The sequence below is a fragment of the Gymnogyps californianus genome, chromosome 7 (assembly GCF_018139145.2).
Source record: "Gymnogyps californianus isolate 813 chromosome 7, ASM1813914v2, whole genome shotgun sequence".
Taxonomy (NCBI): domain Eukaryota; kingdom Metazoa; phylum Chordata; class Aves; order Accipitriformes; family Cathartidae; genus Gymnogyps; species Gymnogyps californianus.
The window spans coordinates 23,363,538-23,381,336 of NC_059477.1; the positions used below are offsets into that span (position 1 = coordinate 23,363,538).

At 34.8% G+C, this 17,799-nt stretch overlaps 1 protein-coding gene across 1 annotated transcript in view; it reads left to right on the forward strand.

Moving 5' to 3' along the window:
• TTC21B (tetratricopeptide repeat domain 21B) overlaps positions 1-17,522 on the forward strand; it is a 44,582-nt gene extending 27,060 nt beyond the window's left edge. The window contains exons 22-31 of the mRNA XM_050900019.1: positions 1,618-1,806; positions 4,218-4,328; positions 5,460-5,541; positions 6,289-6,439; positions 6,950-7,111; positions 7,517-7,712; positions 9,493-9,717; positions 12,558-12,678; positions 15,540-15,607; positions 16,552-17,522. Of these exons, the coding sequence (XP_050755976.1) occupies positions 1,618-1,806; positions 4,218-4,328; positions 5,460-5,541; positions 6,289-6,439; positions 6,950-7,111; positions 7,517-7,712; positions 9,493-9,717; positions 12,558-12,678; positions 15,540-15,607; positions 16,552-16,629 (1,383 nt within the window). The 3' untranslated portion in view covers positions 16,630-17,522. The remainder of the gene's footprint in view (positions 1-1,617; positions 1,807-4,217; positions 4,329-5,459; positions 5,542-6,288; positions 6,440-6,949; positions 7,112-7,516; positions 7,713-9,492; positions 9,718-12,557; positions 12,679-15,539; positions 15,608-16,551) is intronic.
• The last annotated feature ends 277 nt before the right edge of the window (positions 17,523-17,799 follow it).

Below are 17,799 nucleotides of genomic sequence, written 5' to 3' on the forward strand. Positions count from 1 at the left end.
CTTTTTTCTTTTGTTGTTGTTTTTGTTACTGCCCTCAAAACTGTCGTTCCTTGTATCTGTTCTCTTTGAAGTCTTTTCCTGCTACTTTTCCTTTTGCTGCCACATTCATTTACCCAAACCCACCTGTATTTTGATTATATCAGCAGGACTAACTGCTCAGTCGAGTTATTGCCTCTTCTTAAACAGTTTTCTTCCCTTGGTTTTCAAAGTGATGTTAGAAGTTCGCCCCAAATTTTAATTCTCCTTCCCTGCTAGGCAAAGTGGTAGGAGGGTGAGAAAAACCAGAATAATATTAGTGCTTCCTTCTCTTCAACTTGTGAACTTTTAAATGAGTGAAGCAGCTCTTCTGAGATTTTATTTCAATGTTAAGATAGTTACAAAACTGCTTGAGCAGAAAGAGGTAATCTCTTGTGTGTTAATTGGCTAGAATTCCAGTTGAAATCAAAGAAAACTGATCAGGCATAATCCGAATTGAGCATAGCTATTTCCTATCTGCCCTCTTCTGGGGCATCTGCTATCAACAAAGAGCTCTACCTCCATGCTTCTGTTAGACTTTTGTTAATCACTCCCTAAATGAAGGACCTCAGAAAATAAAATTTGAAGGTTTTTTGCCTCCCCTCCCTGCCCCCCCGAGTTTTCTGTGCTTAATAAAGGAGTTAAGTACATACACCTTCTGGGTTTTGGCCTTTGAGGTCTTGTTTATACACCTTATCAAAAGCTTTATTTTAAGGAAAAAAAAGAAAAAAGGCATGTAACACTTCTGTTGAATATTTTTGATGTAGGAAGGGAACCTGTGGAGATGATGATAAAATTATTCTAAGCAAAAGTGTAGGGCTTGTGTGCAAAAGCATTATTAAAGAGAAAAGCAATGAGGCTTTGTTCAATGATGTCCTACATCAGTATTTTTTGTGATTACAACTCTGCTAGTAGTTATAAATTGGAACATAACCATTTGAATTGGGGAAGAGGTTAGTTATAAGTCATGCAAGACACAGAAATATGGGGGAAACTTAGACCAATAAAAATGTGTCATCTCTATTCAAATGAATGTATTTGACCTAAATATTCCTTAGATGGAGTATTAAATAAGCTTGTTCATACCACCATTTTCTTCAAGTACACAAGGGGTAAACTGGATCCCTCCCTGTCTTTCTGCTTTAATGTCCTGTTCCTTACATTTCACAAAATACTGTATGTATGATTATCTCAAAATTATATTGTATGAAGTGTAGATTATACATTATTGGCTTGGCATGCAGTTGTCATAGGGAGTATTTTAGAAAAAGTATATTGGGATTCCATCTTCTTGAAAGTGTTGAACACTTGGTTGCTTTTCAGCATGTTTTTAATGTGAATTTTGGGGAAGCAAGGCAGTTTGAGACAGGTTCTTGAGGGAGAGATATTGGGGGAGTTTCTTTTGTTTTGCTTGTTTTCATTGATGTTTTTTATAGCAGAGACACTTTTATGCACCTTCTTATTATTTGAGGGTTTTCCTCTATAAAATATATAGTGTGCTTATAGAACATTTTAAAAACTTAATTACATTATTTTAAAGTAGATAATATAAAATTCATTCCTTTGAAAATTTTTGACTGTTCACTCCTTTCCCTACACGAGGCTCGGGAATTACAAGCCAGAGTGCTTAAACGGGCTCAAATAGAACAGCTGGATGCAGTTCCTGCACAGAAACAGTTAGCAGCTGAAATTTGTGCTGAGATTGCAAAACATTCTACAGCCCAGCGAAACTATGAAAAAGCAATTAAATTTTACAAAGAAGCACTTGTTCACTGTGAAACCGATAACAAGGTCAGTTCTCCCTCTGACTATTTTACATTGTTTTTCTATTCAGTTTTGATATCTAGCAATAAATTTTTCCAATTATCCACAGTGTATATGTATACTTGCAATTATTTTGGCATTATGGTATACATAGAGCCTTGAACTTTCTCCCCTTCATTGCTTATCATGATAAAATAGTTGTATTTAATACCACTCGTGTGTGGTGGTTTCAAGAATCCAGGTCCTTTCTAAAACTACAGCTTCAGCATCTTTGAGACAGGCTTTCCTCAAGGCATCTTGTAAGAATGATGAAGGAGAAGAAAAGTAAATTGAGAGGGGAATAAAAACATCCTTAAAATCTTCAAAGGAGGGTGACTTCCCCATTCTACCATTAAGAGCGAGGGGACTGCCTGTCATAGTACAGGTACAGCTATGGCTTTTGTGGTATGCCATCCCAGTAATTCAGTATCAAAGCCTTAATCTTTTTTTCCTTTCACGCAGTACTGAAATGCCAGCATGGCATTTCCCCTCAATTCTTGCTAAAATCATACTATTGAGAGATTCCCATTGTTACAAGATATGTTATGCACTGACATTTGTACTGAATATCTCCGTTAGATGCACTTACTGGAGATTTTTGCTTTAATCCTACTTCACTAGCAACACAGAATACAATGACATCTTAGAAAATCTAAGACTGAATTTCTGCTTAAGGACTTGTTGCCTGCTTAGAGTACTGAAAGCAAAATACTTTTGGTTACCCACAACTAGTATAAATGAGTCATCTCACTCTATTTCTATAGTTTCAGTAGATTTGAACTTGTTTTCTTCCCTTCATTTTTAAAAACATTGCTAGTACAAGGTTGGAATTGAATTCTTCTAGATTACAAAATATAAATTTGAGCTGTTAAACACCTGCCTGTTTCTTGATGTCTTCAGAGTTTACTTTCCTTAAAATTATATATGGAAGTATTGGAAATTCCTTTGAAGCTGTCTGTACCTTGTTTCATCAGAACAAAATCTCCTGTATTCTAGCCAAAGTAAACCAAACCAGATTTGACATGTTGCGTTAAATGAATTATTCAGCTAAATGTGAAGAGATTGCAGTCCATGTCATAAGGATTTTGGATTGTGTTGTGTTGTTTCGTTTTACATAGTTAAATCTGGTAGGTAATACCCTACCTCATTTCTCTGACCAGATAAGAGGCAATGCAGTTTCCAAATGCAGACTTGAAGTGGATCACAGACTGCATCAAGGACATCATTTCACAGTATCGTTGTTTTTTGGGTTGGAGTTGAAAATTTGGAGACTACTTCCGGGCCACTAGAATCTAGTATAGAAGTCCAGTTTAACTGGCATTCTTCTCTGACTTGCCCAAGGCAGGAAGTGTTCCTCGACTAGCAGACTGCTTTTTGGTCTTCCACTGTTATGCACATAAGAACAGTGGCTTGAAGAAAGCTTTCATAATTTAAAATTCTTACATGCATGCTAGCTATATAATTTCAGAGCTTACCTACCTGCCTTTTCAGAATTATATAGTATATGTTTGAATATGTAAATAACAGGAAGTAGGAAGAAAACAGTTGTTAAATATTATGCAAGTAGCCTTCATATCCTGAACAGGATGTTCAAAACACTATTTTGATTCAGAAGTGCCTTTCACAAGCGTAACCAGAGAGAGAATTGCAATACAATTATAAATGCCTCCTTTTTGAAAACAAAATCAAAACACCATATAAAATTAAGCAGGAGTGATGTTGTTTACTGTTTGTTTACTGCTGATTTTACTTTGTGATTGGTTTAACTTCCATTTGCTTCAATGGGAACTTGATTAAATCTGTGGTAACTCTTGTGTTTATAAACTTTTCTGTGGCGTTTTGTTCAGAATAGTCTATGATGGCACTTCAGCCTTAAGGATGCATGCTTATGTACATTTCAGTTTGTTAATATTTATTCTGCGATTGCTTCTCAGAAATGGGTCCACACACAGTCGTAATGTGGTAGGTTTGGAAATGCAAATAAGAAAACTGTTTCTGCTGGAATCTGCTTATACTCCAAAACTAATTGGTGAATGTTAATGAGGTATTTGCTTCTGTCAATGAATTAAAAACTACTTGCATTTACATTTTTTTCCAAGAGATTTATTCTTAACAAAATACTGTAGTCTTCAGAGCCATACTATCTGGGCAGCTCTGTTTTCAATGTACCTCCAGAATATCCTTCTGAAGAAGAAAAGTTTTATCTGTTTTAAAGGTGAGGGAATGGAAATGAATTAAATTACTTGACCAAGAGCCCACAGGAAACAACAGAGAAAGCTCTCTCTTTAGAAGAGAAATAAATTTTGCCTGAGGCTCTGAAATCCCGGGTTAATGCTGGTAGAACTGAACCAACTTCCTTCATCTTTGACTTACATATAGTTAAATATTTTAATATACAGGCAATGTTGGAACTTGCACGTTTATATCTTGCACAAGATGATACTGATGCCTGTCAACATCAGTGTTCCTTACTACTGAAGAATGACCAAGATAATGAAGCAGCAACGATGGTATGTGCTATTATACTAATCCTGTATCAGAAGTTTTTTGAAGTTGTGTGTCTGCAATGTGATGGATCCATAAAATACTACTTTTAAGAAAGCCTACAGCTTCTGATTTCAAAAAACATGTGAAAAATCCATTGCAAAAAAATGTTTTTCTGTTTATGCTGGATAATGATTCAATATGAAGTTTCTAGCAATCATAGCCTTTGTTCTATCTCAATCCAAAAACATGTCTTTAAAAGTTCTAGTAGAGGAAAAAGTAGTAGTTGTAAGATTGACTAAAGCATGGCTTAATGCATGCTCTATTAACAATTGACTAATAGTCAGGGAAGAAGTTATTTTTCCAGCACAGTATTAAGTGAGTATCTAAAAAAACTTCCAGAAGAAAAGAACTGTATACTTAAAGTGGTTTTACATCCTTATACAATCATAGTTAATCATATTCCTACTTAACCATTTTTAATCACAGCTGCAGATTCTCTGTACAGGATTTGTATAGTTCTTGGCTTAAAAGACAGCTCAATAGACTGAGCAACTTTCACTTTAACACATTAGGAGCAAAATGATTTTAAGATGGGAATAATTTATTTTCTCACAGCAGTCTGACATCTGGAATTTATCCTAGTGTGGTGCAAGAACAGGGGTGATAGCACTCTTAATATATGTTATTAAGTCTACTCTTCATTAGCTGCCTCTCAGTGGAGAGAAACTGAAATGAAATAATTTGTTTTACTTCCACTGCTGAAGTGGGCTATCATCTTTCTTTTTCCCTAACTTTAAACTAACTTTGCTTTTCTATGTGCTTAATCTGCATTTATGGGAAATAAAATCAGGAGAAAAACTATACAAGTAAAAAAAAAAAAATATTTGAAAGGTACATCAAAATGTTTAATTCTCTTGATTTCTACCTTGAGTGAAAAACTGAGATATGAGCCTGTACCTGTTCATTATTATCCTGTGTGTCGTATATAAAGAGTGTTTATTTTCCAGAGAGTAATGAAAAACCCAACTCAGTTTACTTCTTGTACAATTCCTGAAGCACTTTATAGTTTCAGCTCCCCACTTCACAGAACCTAGAGTTCATTATAAACCACAATTTATAATATTTTGTTTTCTCTAAATTGGTCAATATTGTAGATGATGGCTGATCTCATGTTCAGGAAGCAAGATTATGAACAAGCCGTCTTTCATTTCCAGCAGCTCCTAGAACGCAAGCCAGGTGAATATTTAGCAGTGATATTTTTAATTCTTTCAGATACGTAGTTCTAATGAGATAGAGGAATAAATATCAAAAAAATTCTTTGTTTTTAGTATCCATTACATTATAAATAGGACATTTCTTTTTAATCATACAAAGATCATTACTGTATATAAAAACATAAAGCTATTGTAGGAGAAGATGAGAAAATTATTTCTTGTAGATACAGCAATTTACTCTGCTGCAATGTAATGTGCATTGTTTACCCCAAACCATATGGCTAGGGTGTTACTTGTAACTGTAAAGCATTTTCTCTTGTGTTTAAGATATCAAGTGCATGAACACAAAGCTAGCATTTTATTTCAAGATTAATAAAGGAAACTTGTCTCAGACAAGAATAACTTCTTTTAGCAGTTTGCAAATTATGACCAGACAAAAAGCTACTAAAATCTATTAAAATAGTACTATAATGAATGTAAAGCTTTCTAGTGGACTTTGTGAAAGAAGTCATGAGAGTACAGCAAATATTTTTGCTTGGGTGCTTTTGAAAGTGAAGTACAATTATATTTATACAGGTTTTTATGGAAGTATTGCAAGTATCACTTGATATCTTCATTCTTGTATCTGTGGTTACTGTGTAATATGCCTTATGTATTACACCATATATCATTTTTGTATGTGAAAAAACCAAGGCAGGCTCTTTATTTCTTAAGCTATTCATACAGCAAATAACTAGAACTACAATGTCCTAATTATTTGTATATTTAGATAACTATGCAACCCTCTCACGATTAATTGATCTGTTAAGAAGAGCTGGGAAACTAGAAGAAGTCCCAAGATTTCTTTTAATGGCTGAAAAACATTCTTCCAGAACAAAGCTTGAACCAGGATTTCACTACTGCAAAGGACTGTATCTTTGGTACTTGCAATTATAATTAAGAAAAAGTTTATTTGGTTATGTAGTACATACTTAAATTAACTTTCTTGTCACTATTATCATTCAAAGGTGCTACGTATAGTGTGATAAGTAATACAGCACTGCTTTCCTAATTACTTAAGGTGCTAGGATTTTAGGAGAGGTCTCCTTTTCTCTTCTGAAATACTTTCCAGTGAGCTCCTCTTTAAAATGAAGCTATTTTATCTGTCTCACATACATGTTTCATATTTCCTGCTTGTTAAAAGGGATATTTTTACTGGTTCAATAATATAATATTACTTATTTTAAAATTTTAGAATTTATCAGACTGTTTTTAGTCTGCAAAAACAAGTTCCTTGCAATAGTATGTGTGCTGTTCAAACCTTGCATTATCAGTGTGTGCAAGTGTGTCATCTGTTTTTAAATACTTGAGATTTCTTCTTGGGATTTGAGTGGGATTTGGAGCAGCAAATTTTACTTGACCATCTTTAAATATTTTAATTATCTGTCTAGGTATACAGGTGAACCAAATGATGCACTCCGGCATTTTAATAAAGCTCGAAAGGACAGTGACTGGGGACAGAATGCAGTCTACAACATGATTGAAATTTGTTTGAACCCAGATAATGAAACTGTGGGTGGTGAAGTCTTTGAAAATCTGGATGCTGACATAGGGTGAGAGAATGAAATAAATATTGCTTGGGTTATTCTGTCATCCCCTTCCTCTGCCACCCCTTAATAATGTGCCTTAATTTAAATTGCTAGAACTTTGAGTGTATCTAATGCTTTGAATATTCTACTGATTTTATTGCGAGAGACCATCATAGACTGTAATAAGTCAGTCTCAAGCAGAAAATGTAGAAGACTTTGTCTGGAATCCTGGTCACTTGCAGTGTTAAAAACAGCTTGTTAGATTGGAACTGCTGTTGTTACAGAAGAGAATCAATGTAGAATGCCTATATAACAGAGCTATCTTGTACAAAATGACATGCCTTTAGCATGGAATCAGTACTAACTTGTAATTAATTTGGTGTATATTAACAAAATAAGCTTTTACAAACACTTTCTTTCTGATAACAGTAATTCAACAGAGAAGCAGGAGTCTGTGCAGTTGGCTGTAAGAACAGCAGAAAATCTTCTGAAGGAACTCAAGCCTCAGACCATTCAGGGTCACATTCAACTGCGAATCATGGATAATTATTGTCTCATGGCAACCAAACAAAAATCAAGTGTTGAACGAGCACTGAACACTTTCACTGAAATAGTAGTGGCTGAGGTTAGTAACCTGTCTCATTTCCTCAGTCTTCTCTTTCACACTTACTACATTTCTTTTAACTAGTCTTGCAGTTTACATTCAGGAATAGGGCCATGTGTTAGTGCTATTGGTTCTAAGGATTTTTTTTTTCCTATTAAAGAATATTGTATATAAAATTTGAAAAAAAAAAAAAACCAACAAACCTGTGCTGAAATAACTTTTTAGAAGTTTTCAATTGGATTGCAAATTTAAACTCAACTAAATGCTACTATTGCCAGTTACTGAAATGTGAATAGGCTATTTGGTTTGAGTTGCTGGGTTTGCTTTTTAATTCCCAGTCTTGCCAGCAGCATGTCTGACAATATAAGTCTATACGGTACCTTCATTCTGTAAGCAAAAACAATTAAATATAAGCTGCCTTCATGTACTTCATGGCAATTTGGCAGAATTTAGATTCCAGGGCAAGATTATCCATCTGCTTAAAATTCCATTATGATGGAAATCTTCATTATTTTATAGCTACTTGTAGTCATTAGCTTTAGGATTAATAATGGATACTCTTGTTACCAGCACCTTTCAACAGATTTTATTTAAGCACATGTAGACACATGTAGTCCATCAGAATGCCAAGAAATACTTAAGTTACTACTACCTATTAACTGTGCACTACCCTGCTCCTTGGCTATGCTGAGTATACTGATGCTGATCTTGTGTGTAAGGCAGTTCTGAGAATCACAAACAAGGTGTCCCTCTGCCTCCAGTACTGGCTTCCCAATCCTGCTCAGAATTGATCTGAGGTCCTGTAAATATTGAATGTTTTTCACATGGTGACACAGTTCCAGCAGGAAGAATGCTCCAGTCTATTTAGTCTTCTCTCCAGGGTCACATAAAATATACAGTTTTAACCTCTTCAGTCTTCAGAGGTTACTGATCCATGCTGGGTGTGACTATTGAGGGAGAGGGGGGATGAGCTGATCCTTATGGAGGAGGGGCTTTTGGTGGAGTCACTTTTTTTTAACCCACTGTGGCAAGCCTCTTTGCAGCACGACCCTACAAAGAGGTGTAGAGGCAGAATACCAATAGTGAGCCAGGAGCACTGAGAGGGAGAAAGAAGCTTTTAAGTTAGCTGCTGATAGAACTACTCCCTGCATTTAGGAATCAGTTTCGGGATGTGAGCCTCATTCTCATCTATACCCCATGCTAATAAAGACAGGATTTTAAAAATCACACTTGCTGCTGCACTTCTTACTGCTTGCTTGAGGCTCTTGCATAGAACAGTGGCTTTTAAGAATCCTGTTTGTTATACGTAGCTTTTGGATGCAGGCAGTTTAGACGTACATTTTTAGGAGCTGTACACCTAATAATAGGAATCCGTGTCCCTGTTATTGACATTTGACAGGCACTTCTAAAAGTAGAAAATACCACTTGTATTGTAACTTCAAGTGAGTTCAGTTTCTATCTAAAGTATTTATTTGTGTATCAAAAGGATAGATCTTAGTGGTATCAGAATGTTTCTTGTTGAGATTAAATACTTGTGGATGCTTCCAACGTTTCCTGAGCCTGAAGATGGTTTTGAGCCCAAACTTTTATTCAGCCTTTTAATTATTTAACGTGGTGTTTATCATGATTAGTCTTACAGAAATAATCATAGCACTAGATGCAAAACATGTAAGATTGGATATTCTATCTTTATTTCCTGAGATTTAGTTTAGTTTTCAGATACCTGGTGAAAGTCTTGTTTAAAAAAAAATGAAAAGCAAAATAAAAAAGCACCAGGCAGTCACTGTGCTTTTTACTGCAGAAGGATCATATACCAGCACTTTTGGGAATGGCTACAGCCTACATGATCTTGAAACAGACTCCACGAGCCAGAAATCAATTAAAACGGATTTCAAAAATGAGCTGGAATCCCATTGATGCAGAGGAGTTTGAAAAGAGTTGGCTTCTGCTTGCAGATATATATATTCAATCTGCAAAATATGATATGGCGGGTGAATTACTAAAACGATGCCTTCGTCATAACAGGGTAAGTGAATGCACATTAAAAGTAACCTTAGTAACCTTCTATTTTAATTCATCTAAATGTTTAGTTTTCCTCTGAAACATGATTTCGAAATTTATTTCTTTTTCCAATTGCCTAGTATTTCACTTATTAAGAAGAATTAGACCAAATCAAGCCAGGAAACCAGCAACTTTACACTGGAGGGCAGTAAACAAACCTGTGAATGCTGCTTAGTCATTTTTATTCATATTCTATAATAACTTGTGCAAGTTTTAGCTGTGGTGACACTAGAAGCTTAAGGTGCTTATGTAATGTCAGAGATGCATTTTACTGAGTCTCACAAACCTAATGAAGAAAGATATAGCCATATAAATTTTGGAGACTTGCTCTGTCTATTAAGAGATGTTATCTTCATATCTTAAAATATGTTTTTAAACATTTATGTTCATAAGCCTGCTATTATACAGGATTTTTTTTTTTTAATGATAGTATTAATCCTCCGCTGTGAAGATACTGTCTGGTAGATTGTCTGGGGACAAGCTCTAATGTTTTTACCTCAGGCTTTCTGAGCAGGCAAACTGCCCAATACTCTGCTTTGACTATAGGAACAAGCACAGAGCTTAGCTCTTGTGCTTATTTTTCATTTTGTCCCTTTTTGCTGATCACATTTTTCCATCTATACACTTCACTTTCCTTCACGTGAGGCACATCCAATAGGCTAGTCTTCCGTAGATACTATGCTGCAGGTTCAGGATACTGTTTATAGTGCACAGATTTGGTTTAGAAAAGGGCCTAATGCTGTATATTTCTTTTTCTGAATTCATCAGTATAGAAGGTAAGGTTCACTATTCAGTCACATTTATGCAACCTCCTTGAGAGGTAGACTTTTTTGAACTTTTACTCTTTTTTTTTTTTTTTCTAAATATAAAATTAAGAGGCAGCTACAATAGTTCTTGGTATAATGATATTGTGTACTTCTACAGAGATGCCTCTTAAAATAGGATGTACTCAATTTCATTTTTACAGAAAATGAGTTTGAATTTAGTTAAGAAAAAATTCTGCCTTAAGGTCAGTTACACACTTGTCCAGATGGCCAAGGGAAGTTGCAAAATCCATACCACTGGAGGATAAACATGAGTCATCTCCCAAAATAAGACACATCTTGAAATAGATGGTCTGTTGAGCAGGTACATACCACAACATGACACTTTGTTGCAGAAATTCCCAAGCAGCTCTATAAACATAGCCTACCAAGTAATTTGTTTTCTTCTAAAAAGTTTGAGACTCATGAGGGACTTAGATAAACAAGCTCTGCTTGATAGGAAGGAGGATGGCAAATTAGAAGTCTGCAACTCTGGTTCCTTAACAAAACAGCACAGTAAAGATGCTGACTTTTCTCCAACTTGCATGCAAAGCAGCTAAGCAGGAATTGTACTACACAAATAGATGCTGAATATTTTAGATCTTAAAATATCTTGTTAATTTACAAGACAATATTTTGTGTGGTATTCTCCAATTTGGAAGATTTTATTAGATTGAGAAAACATGTTATTGTGATGAATTAGTTTTTAGGATTGTTTTTAGCAGTCAGAATTGAATGTTGTGGAGAGGGAGAGAGATATATATACACACACACAATTTCAGTAAATATGTTGAGTGAAAACTTCATATGTTGTAATATGGGTTTGTTTTGGTTTTAAAAGACTTAGGTTTGGTTAGTGAGATCTGAATGAGCAGACAGTTTCTATGAAATCAGAGTTTCTTACTGATTACTATTCTTGATTTTGAACTTGTTTTGTTTATCACACATGAGAGGGGGAGTATATATTTTTTTTTTTTATCCTCACCTTCCAGGCATTCCCATACTGCTTATCCCAGTATGCTGTGATTTGAAAGCTTTTCATCAGTAGATTTTGGAAGCCTAATTGGAAATAGTGAAGTTAAAGATGGAATGTAATTTATATATCAGCATTTCTTTGCTCTGCCTATGTAAAAAAGGTGCATATTTTCATAAAAGCTTCAATTTTCTCTTAAAAATATTTGACCTATTGGCAGCATGATAATATAAGCTGTTCACAATAAGAGCACACGGTAGTTAAGTTAGTAGGTAGTTTTGCTTAGTTTTGTAATTTTTTTTTCCTGCTTTATGTACTAAATGTAAGATTTCTGTATGAATTACTGTGTCTTTCATATCAACTTTTATTATGGATTTAAATTGATTTATATGTATGTGTATATTGATTTATATGTATGTATAACATAAGCAAGGCTAGTATTTTCATCTAGTGCTGAATAGGTTTTGGAACCTTTTTTTTCAGATGCTTGTAACTTGCCACTTGGAGTTATACAAAATGAAATATTTAATGGTTGGTGTTCTCTTCAGGGTATTTGTATCTGTCTTTAGCTTTAAGTGGAAAATTATAATGTAAAACAGTTTCCAAAAATAAGGCTATGAAAATGCCTTTTTAAGAAAAAGTGAAACAAACAATGTTTATGGAAGATACAACATTTTCCGGCTGAACTTGAAATGCGGCTGCCATAGGGTTGGTTATTATTAACTGAGAGAGGTATCTACAGGGTTCCTGGAGGTTCTAAACATTTTTGAAGGAGTAGTTGCAGTGTCCTCTGTGGTGAACTCTGTACTTGACTCGGAGTAACTCAGGAAGTTGCTGTGCAGAATACCATATAACTGATTCGTATTACAGACATTTTAAATAAAGACTATCTTGTCATCAAAGTTAGTACAAGTATCACTTATGCTTTCCAGTTGTACAGATTTGAAGTATTTAAGCAATTAAGCTGTCGGTATTATTATATATAAGCTCACCTAAATAAAATTTTGAATGAATATTTGTATTTTGTAGTCATGCTGCAAGGCTTACGAATACATGGGATACATAATGGAAAAGGAACAAGCATATAAGGATGCAGCAATAAATTACGAGATGGCCTGGAAATATGGAAACCAAACAAATCCAACAATAGGCATGTATATATAACCTATAAGTATGATTTCAGGCACTACTGTAGGAATGAACAATCCTCTACTAGAAAGACTGCTTTTAATTTTCCATAAAGTATCACTAGTTTTCCTCATATAAAAACCACAGATGTTTAAAGGTGTACTTAACAATCAGTTGGAAAGCCCCCGTGGCAAGAGGTAGCAGCTTTATGATACTTCAGAAGTTTCTGCCTACTGTTTTAGTAAAAGGTTTGGTCTGAAACAATTTTAGTTTGCTCTTTGAACAACTTTCTCTGTAAGTGCAGCATTAATTTTTAATAATGTATTTATAGTAATGCAGTATGTACTGTCTATAGTCGAGAACCTTTTATAATACCCAAAATATATCTGATGGTCACAGATCATTGATTTAATTATTTCATTTTGATAATCAGACAAATTACTTATATGCATAAGGTTTTATATACATGAGTAAGGATTTAAAAATAAATTATTTAAATGTCTTTAAATATATCTGGTTTAAAAAAGATGGTTAACTGAAAATTTGGGATACTATTCAAGTTCCAATTTGGATGGTTAATTGAAGTCTACACTAAACTGTCACATTTTTAGACTACTTTAATGTAGGAAACCCTTTATAAAATGGATACCTAGGATAAAATGCCCTTTGTCACTCAACACCTAGAGCCTGTCTCTAGGTCCCAAGGCTGGTGGTTTACACAAATTCTGTTCCAGGTTTTGGGCTATGCTTATGGCCCCTCAAAAATACATACTTCTTGTGGTCTTTAATCTGTGGTCATTTTTGTGTCCTAGGTTTTTTTAGTGTTAGCCTTTGGCATCAACTGGAAAACCAGTGGTTTTTTAACAAGATTGTAACTGTTATGCATGTGAACTGCCATACATATTGTTTCTTTAACTGTAACTCCTGGATGCTGCAATGGTTTGGTTCATGATTTTATCTAATATGGTCTGTAGATTAAAGTAGTGTTTTATTAATGGAACTAAATGTTTTGTGGTTTAGCTCCTACTTTTATAACATAGTTAAAGATATAAAATGGATGGATTGCCAAAACGAGATGTTACCCTATGTACTGTGAGTCAAAAAATTAGGAGGGTCAAAGCAGAAGGAAGACTCCAATGTCAAAACAGAAATAAAAATGATTGATAGAAATCTGAGTTAGGTTATATGGGAAAATCTCTAGATATCTAAGTATGAGTTTGGATGCAGTAATTTTATGAGTTGTTCCTGCTCCTGTAGACTGACCTGTGAATGTCCTGGCTAAGGTATTACAGTTGTTGATCAAATAAAACGTGCTAGAAAGAATAAGTTTTAATAGTAAAAAGGTGTGATTTCTTGAGTTTGTAGAGAACATAGATCAAGACTTTTCTTTTGCGATTTTGAAACCCTCTAGAGGGTAGGAATTGAACAAATTACAAAGTCATTTGGTGTCTAGACAGAATGCCTTAGTGAAGTTAAACTGTGAAATGATCTTGCATACAAAAAGTGAGAGTATGATATTGAAGGTACTGTGTGCACATTGTTTTCTAGTTTTGCATACAGCATTGTGAGAATTGTCATGCATTAAAACTAAAAAGGTTAAAGCAGCACAAACTGCTTCTGGCAAGTAAAACTTTATAAACTGGTATCAGATCCCTCGTACTCATTTGCTAGTGTCCTGGTTTCAGCTGGGATAGAGTTAATTTTCTTCCTAGTAGCTGGTATAGTGTAGTGTTTTGGATTTAGTATGAGAATAATGTTGATAACACGCTGATGTTTTTAGTTGTTGCTGAGCAGTGTTTCTACTAAGTCAAGGATTTTTCAGCTTCTCATGCCCAGCCAGCAAGAAGGCTGGAGGGGCACAAGAAGCTGGGAGGGGACACAGCCAGCACAGCTGACCCAAACTGGCCAAAGGGATATTCCATACCATATGACGTCATGCCCAGTATATAAACTGGGGGGAGTTGGCTGGGAGGGGTGGATCGCTGCTCGGGAACTAACTGGGCATCGGTTGGCGAGTGGTGAGCAATTGCATTGTGCATCACTTGTTTTGTATATTCTAATTCTTTTAGTATTGTCATTTTATTATTATCATTATTTTCCTTCCTTTCTGTCCTATTAAACTGTCTTTATCTCAACCTACAAGGGTTTTTTTTCCAATTCTTTCCCCCATCCCACTGGGTGGGGGGAGTGAGCGAGCGGCTGTGTGGTGCTTAGTTGCCAGCTGGGCTTAAACCACGACAGCTAGTGAGGATAAGTTCACAAATGAAAGATCTAAAAATTCAGATTTTGGAAATTGCATGCTTATAACCTTTTTTCCTCAGTCCTGATCTCTGTCCAGGCTGATATACTTGAGCTATACCTTTTATGTTGAAAGTATCAGCCTGACATGTTGCTATGCAACTTAGCTATTCCATGTGACCTTTTTTTATTAGTGGTCTGCTGACAGTGGAACAGAATAGCATTTTAATTCCCTAGTTTGTTATTGCTATCCTGATTTTTTTTTTTTCTTCTTTTGTCCTTTAATAACGGAATTGCCTTTACAGAGAGACAGCGTATTGTAGGTCACAGTGAGAAACTCTGTGGGGTACCATAGTAATTGAAAGAGGACAACCATTATGTATTCTCTGCAGTAATACATGCTCTCCAGAATAATGTCTCCTCTTGATTCAAACATAGCTATCAGTGTGTAAAGGACTCTTATTTACTACTTGAAGTGACTTCCAGTAGAAATTTTGATCTCTACAAGCTTAGATGAGAGAATGCAAGAAAACAAACATACTAACTTTAGAAACATATAGTGACCAAAATGAATTTGAATGTGATATTTTCATTATTCAGTATAGAAACTGAAATTGTTGCCTTTCTTCCCCCTTTTACTTACAGGATACAAGCTGGCTTTCAATTACCTGAAAGGAAAGAGATATGTTGATGCAATCGATGTTTGTCATAAGGTAGAATTTGTATATGTACTTAATACTGTCTGCTGTAGCAACATTCCTTTACATAATGATCCTTTTTTTTGTTGAGTTTAAATTTCTAAAATATATGACTTAATGTCAGAAAGATGCCCTATTTAATAAGTCTGATTAAATTAAATATCTTCTACATAATCTGCTTTATCCTGAGCTCCCTGTCCACCAGGTAAATAAGAGATAAAGTGGCTGGCTATCATATGTGAAAGCATATTCAAATGTCATCACCTTCTTTTGGCCCTGTGGCTGCAACTTGGTAAATCCATACAGAAGTATAGCTGAAGAAGTTAATCGAATGTTAATATCAGAAGACACTGTTAGGAAGTAACTTCCAGTATCATCTTTGTATGGTCCAAACATAAATAGAGCAGATGCAGAACAGGGCTACTATTACAGAAGCAGAGTGAACATCATGAATTAATAATTATTAGTATTAATAATGAAATAAATCACATTTGCTCTTTTGGGGGGAAATAAAGATAGCTAGAAAGGACAAATTGAATGGAAGGATAAGGGAGAGGAATTGAAGGGCAAGAAGATGAAGTTGGTAGAGTATAGGAAGAAAGAGCCTGAGGGAGTGAAAATATAAGAGCAGTTTATCATTGCAGAGAAAGTATACTTAAAACCTTGGAAATGTCTCCAGAGGTCACTGTTCTGAATGCATGCATTTCAAGCCACCCAGAGGCTTTAGCCCTTGACCCCTGTGTCTTTTGCACCAAGGTGACAGGGCAGTATGAAAGGGAAGCAAGGTGTCTTTGATAAAGCTGTTCTTGACCTCCATACATGGTAGTCTCTAGCCACAGTTAAATATTTATGCATTCTTAAAACAAACTTGTCATGTTGTTATTTTAGTTTCAGAATGTGTAACCTCATATTCTTTCCTTTTAGACACAGAACTTTTGGGTTGTTTTGTCTTTTGACAGGTCCTTGAAGCGCATCCAAACTATCCAAAGATCAGAAAGGAAATACTTGATAAGGCCCGTGCATCACTAAGAACGTGAATTTTTTTTGTATGGCTCATGGACTTGTTTAATCTGACTTTGGAAACCATGAATGAAATAATGCAGTGACAGAGACCATATCAGCATAAAAATATTGTGAATATGATTACCTTAATTATACTAGAGATCTGGATTATTTTCAAGAAAAATCTTCAGCCCTGCAAGAAACTGTGTTTATTCTCATTCAGGAGAGAATACTGCTTACATGTATGCTATGTAAAGTGTCATCCAGCATCATAAAAAAGTGTCATCAGCATTATAAAAATATTTTAAAGCATATAACTCAGTATTTTGTTTTGTCCATTTGAAATAGCACTCAAAACAACAGCCTATTCTATCTAGTGCAGGTGCATTGTTAAGATGCTGGATTTCAGTTTGTGTAAACCATTTATTCATAATTACAGTGTAATCTTTATTACTACAGGTGCATTTCTAAAGTATGGGTTTTTATTTTTACATATATTATAAGCACGCTTTATTTTTTTAATCTTGAAAAAACAGCTATATATATTGTTCTCAATGAAACATTTTTAATGAAAAGCTAATGTTTAAAATTAAGACCTTATGTAAATATTCAGTAGAGGCTTTTATAGATCATGCAAGTCTTACACAGAATTTATTTTCTACTCATGCTGTCTGTTATCCACCTGTCAGATTTCCATGAAGAGAAATGTTTGGTTTTAATTTGGAGTGTTTAGTCTTTCAGCACTGTATGTGTAGACAGTACAGTCATATGTGCAGAAGTTAGCACTCATTTTGTTTGATCCATATAAAACACCTTTCTGGAGAAATCGTTTTCATTACGGGGGATTATGATCTTGTCTCACATACAGAATATACCTGTGGATCTTTAAGGGAGCAATAGCATGTCATAAATTAATGAGAGGAAGGAGAAGGATGAGATTTTTTTTTTCAGTGATGCAGAATTTTTGAAAAAACAAATGCCTAACAAAAAACACGGGTACACTGCTGCATTTGGTTTTCAAACAGCACTTGATGTTGTATGTAGTTGACTACAAAAGTAATGTTTTGGCATGAAAAGAGAATTTTTAACACTAGTGATTAAGTTTCTTAAAATAACCAATTTCAGTTTCCTCCTTAGGTAATTTTAGCTTTTCATGTTGACATTGTGTAGAGTCACTTTCATTTGATTTTTGGGTTTCTTTTTTA